We start from the raw sequence: 4,081 nt of genomic DNA, 5'->3' as shown, positions 1-4,081 counted from the left end.
CGCGGCCCCTCCACCCAAAAAACCCTAAACCCCCCCCAAATCCCCTCCAGCCCTCGCCAACACCCGTCTTAACAAGCTCCTCTTTGGTATCGCGTCCCCGGGAGCCCAACAGCCCCCGAGGCTCCCCAGGGTCCCCATTGCCCACCCACACTTCAGCAGTGCGGTCCCGCAGGAGCTGGAGAGGAGGAGGAGGAGGGAGGAAGCAGAGGCCGAGCGTTGCGCAAGACCACGCGTGGGAGTGAATCACGGCAGCCGCCAAACCCCAGCCTCCCTGTGGTTCAGAGCACTTCCCCTTTCCGACCCAGCACCCGCCGTCCTGGGGAACCCTGAGGAGGGTGACCTTCCTCCTCCCTTCTCCCTGTACCCAGCCAAGAAATGAGTCGCTCTGTAAACGGAGAGGTTTTTCCTTACCTTTTTTTTTGTTTGTTTGTTTTGGTTGCTATTTTTTGGGGGAGGAGGGGGGTTTTTTTTTTTCTTTTTTTTTTTGTTTATATATAAAAAAAAGACACATGGGTGAAGGCCACGGAGAGGCCACAGTCCTCCCACAGCCCTGCACCTCTGGTACGATACATTCATGTGCGACGGGGCATTTGCACTCAGTGGAATTGAATACTGATGGAGGAGTGAATGGGGAGTGGGAGGGGGCTGATGTGATGACATCCATCCATCCATCCATCCATCCATCCATCCATCCATCCATCCATCCATCCATCCATCCATCCTCCCTGGAGAGGGACAGACTGTATTTTTGGCTAGAAGGCGACAGTCCAGACTCCTCCAAACCTCAGCACTGGCCCCCACATCACCTCTGCTCCTACCATGAGACCCTGCTGACAAGGGGCTTTGCCCTCCCCAGGGCCAGGGGCAGAGGAGGGGAGCCCCCAGCTGCACAGGAGGGGATGTGACCCCCTCCAGCCTCACACCCTGAGAGTCTTGTCAGCCGCACCACTGGGGCTGCCAGCCCTGCTGCCCTCGCCGCCCTTCTTCTTCCGCAGGGTGTCAATCCAGCTGGCACTGGGGCGGGGGGCAAAGCTGGACAGTGCCAAGGAGCTAAGCCTCATGTTCTTGCCAGACATGATGAGCTCCCCAAAGCCCTCCTGATGGGAGAAGGCGTAGCCAGAGCGGCGCGAGCCCGCGCGCCCTGCGTGCCGCATGCACCGGTGCTGTGTCTTCTGCTTCTTCCGTACCAGCTGAGTGTAACGAACCTGAGGACACAGCGCAGGCTCAGGGCCCTGAGGAACCCCCTCTCCTCAGGGCTGGGACCCTGTGACTGCTCCTACAGCCACACACTCTCACCGTATCCGAGAGCTCTGGTTTCAGGTCCAGCTTAAGGAAGCGAAAGGCCACAACGGGCACGATACAGACTACGGCGGTGAGGGCGATGGTCAGCCAGACCGTGGGCTGGGCCAGCGTGTTCTGTGCGTTACCTGGGGGAAAGAATGAACCCAGTGAGAGCCAGGCCAGGGCAGCTCCTGCTGGGGTGGGGAGCATGGGACACACAGGGACTCACCAACAAAGCGGAACTGGTTGGGGAACATCCGGAAGAGGCCGTCGCTGTGCATGGTGAAGAGGATAGCGAAGTAGGCGGCCAGGCTGCCCCAGATGAAGAAGTGGTTGATGGCCGTCCAGAATCCTGTGTCTAACCCAATCTGGTGGGGGAGATGCAGGAAGAGACAGGGCTCAGGGGATGCCTGAGGTGCCCCGAGGGTCTGGGGCTGAGTAGCCACATCCCTACCTGCACACTGACGACAATCACGAGGGAGGTGGCCACAGTGACGGCGAAGGACTGGTAGTCGGCCAGCTGGGCACCGTCATCACGGGTGGCGTCAGCGAAGACACCGTAGGGGATGAAGAACATGAGGATGGAGGTGTAGATGCCCTGGGCAATGCAGATGAAGAACTCCCGCTTGTTGAAGAGCAGGTTCAGCTGCCCAGGCTCATAGAGTTTGGGGTACTCCATGCTCCGCTGCTCCGGCACATCCTGGGGGCATGGGCACCTCCCTTTAGCCCTGGGTGGGAGCAGCCTCCACCAGAGCCCATGGAATGACAAGGACAGCCCGATTCAGGCACCCAGGCAGCCCTTCTTCCCACAGGGCGGGTACAGACTCCTCACACACCCAGGGACCTCTCACTACCCCCCGCCATACCTGGTCAAAGACACCCATAGCGAGCACAGGCAGCGACGTGTAGACAATGTTGTACAGCGTGATGAAGTACTGGTCATACACTGTCTGTATGGAACAGAGCACTCAGCAGGGCACAAACCTGCCCACCCTGTGCCCCAGCCAGCCCCCGAGTCCCTGTGCCCACAGCTGCAGGGACAGGAGAGCTGTCTCAGCCCCCCAGGACTGCCCACCCTGACCACAGGCTCCTCACACACTGCACGCTGGATGCCAGGCTGTGCCTCCTGGCTCAGGATGAGTCCCCACGGGGAGTCCATGGACCTGAACATGCTTCAGAGCCGAGGGGCCCTGCAGGAAAACCCTCCCCAGCTCTCAGTGAGAAAAGCCAACCCACCTGTGCTGAGAAGCCACAGAAGAAGCCAAACCAGAAGTGGACCATGGTGAAGGCGAAGTTCTTATAGAAGAAGTAGCAAAGAAACTTGCACATGCGCAGGTAGGACCAGCGCCCGTGCACCAGGAGCAGGCGCTGCAGGAACTTGAACTGGGAGAAGGAGTAGTCGGAGGCCAGCACGGCCTGGATGCCTTCCTGCCCACTGATGCCCACCCCAATGTGGGCAGCTGTGGAGGGAAGGAGAGATAGGTAAAGAGAGGGCTGCCAGGAGCACAGGGGAGGAGAGCAGCACCCCCAGCACAGGCACTTTGTTCCTGTGGGGCACAGAGGGGTGAGCACAGAAGCTCCCACGGGCCCCAGGCTGGTGCAGGGGGGTGGCCTGTCTTCTCCTGTGGTCCCCCAGATCCCAGGCCTTACTCTTGATCATGCTGACATCGTTGGCCCCATCCCCAATGGCCAAAGTGACGGCTTTCTTGTACTTCTTGACCAGCTCCACCACCTGGGCTTTCTGCAGGGGTGTCACACGGCAGCAGATAACAGCCTTGCAGGCACACGCTGTCTCCAGGAATTCCACCTCCATGTCTGCCTCCAGTGCATGGGCCTGCAAGGAGAGCAAGGGACAGCTGGGATCATGGTGCACAGCCAGGCCTTGTCCTGCCTGGCACTCCCAGGGCCCTACCAGGCTGTGCCCGTTGATGACCAGGGCGTATTCGCCCGCAATGGCTTCCAGCACTGAGGTAAGCTTGGAGGAGAGTTTCTCCTGGTAGAAGCCATTGCACACAGAACGTGACGCATCCATCATCTTCTCCCGGGCTTTCCTGAGGAGAGAGGGGGCACAGGGTTCCATCTCAAGGCCTTTCCATAGCTCCAGCTCCCCCAGCTGCAGCTGTGCCCCACACTGGCACTGCTCTGTGTCCTCTGCCCCCCAACCCTCACCTTAGCTCCTCTCGCACCTCCAGCACTGTGTGGCCTGTGACCACAAACACCTCTGTCATGTCATCTGTCAGCATCTTGCAGGAGTAGCCAATGTTCACAGCTGTTTCTGAGGACAGGAAACCAGGGGCTGAGCCAGAGTCCATTCAAAAGAGAGCAGTAGGGATCCCAGGCAGGTGGAATCCAGCCCACAAACATCCTCATCTCCAGCCAGCACCTCAGCCACGCCTCACCCTGCTTGTCCCCTGTCAGCACCCAGATCTTGATGTTGGCCAGCGTCAGGATGGCAATGGTTTCAGGGACCCCCTGCTGCAGTTTGTCCTCGATGGCTGTGGCTCCAAGCAGCTTGGGGACCCAAATGGGTGGGAGGTCAGCAGGGGCTGCCCGCAGCCACCCCCAGCCTCAGCCTCCAGCCCACCTACCATCATATCATGCTCCACCTCATCGTAGAGCCGAGCCAGGTGATCCTCACGGGCCTCAGGGGCACTGCCAGCTCGGTGCAGCCGCTCAGACCAGTCCTTGTAGTAGCTCTCCTCCAGGTCTCTGTAAGCCAGCACCAGTGTCCGCAGCCCCTCGCCGGCGTACTCCTGCAAGCATCAGAGCTGGAGACCCTGAGTGTGTCCCCAGACCCCAG

The 4,081-nt window shown here is 59.9% G+C and overlaps 2 protein-coding genes across 2 annotated transcripts in view; both read right to left on the bottom strand.

Moving 5' to 3' along the window:
• Positions 1-138, bottom strand: part of IL6R (interleukin 6 receptor) — a 3,876-nt gene extending 3,738 nt beyond the window's left edge. The window contains exon 1 of the mRNA XM_031063977.1: positions 111-138. Within this exon, the coding sequence (XP_030919837.1) occupies positions 111-138 (28 nt within the window). The remainder of the gene's footprint in view (positions 1-110) is intronic.
• Positions 139-399: 261 nt separating this feature from the next.
• Positions 400-4,081, bottom strand: part of ATP8B2 (ATPase phospholipid transporting 8B2) — an 8,653-nt gene continuing 4,971 nt past the window's right edge. The window contains exons 16-26 of the mRNA XM_014310545.2: positions 3,870-4,034; positions 3,681-3,792; positions 3,451-3,556; positions 3,194-3,332; positions 2,932-3,115; positions 2,518-2,741; positions 2,148-2,231; positions 1,736-1,981; positions 1,511-1,649; positions 1,297-1,427; positions 400-1,205 (exon numbers count right to left, since the gene is read on the bottom strand). Coding sequence (XP_014166020.1) covers positions 918-1,205; positions 1,297-1,427; positions 1,511-1,649; positions 1,736-1,981; positions 2,148-2,231; positions 2,518-2,741; positions 2,932-3,115; positions 3,194-3,332; positions 3,451-3,556; positions 3,681-3,792; positions 3,870-4,034 — 1,818 coding nt within the window. The 3' untranslated portion in view covers positions 400-917. The remainder of the gene's footprint in view (positions 1,206-1,296; positions 1,428-1,510; positions 1,650-1,735; positions 1,982-2,147; positions 2,232-2,517; positions 2,742-2,931; positions 3,116-3,193; positions 3,333-3,450; positions 3,557-3,680; positions 3,793-3,869; positions 4,035-4,081) is intronic.

The sequence above is a fragment of the Geospiza fortis genome, unplaced genomic scaffold, assembly GCF_000277835.1.
Source record: "Geospiza fortis unplaced genomic scaffold, GeoFor_1.0 scaffold387, whole genome shotgun sequence".
In the NCBI taxonomy this organism is placed as follows: Eukaryota; Metazoa; Chordata; class Aves; order Passeriformes; family Thraupidae; genus Geospiza; species Geospiza fortis.
Note: the sequence above shows the minus strand (reverse complement) of the source record. Positions and strands in the feature narration are given on the sequence as shown.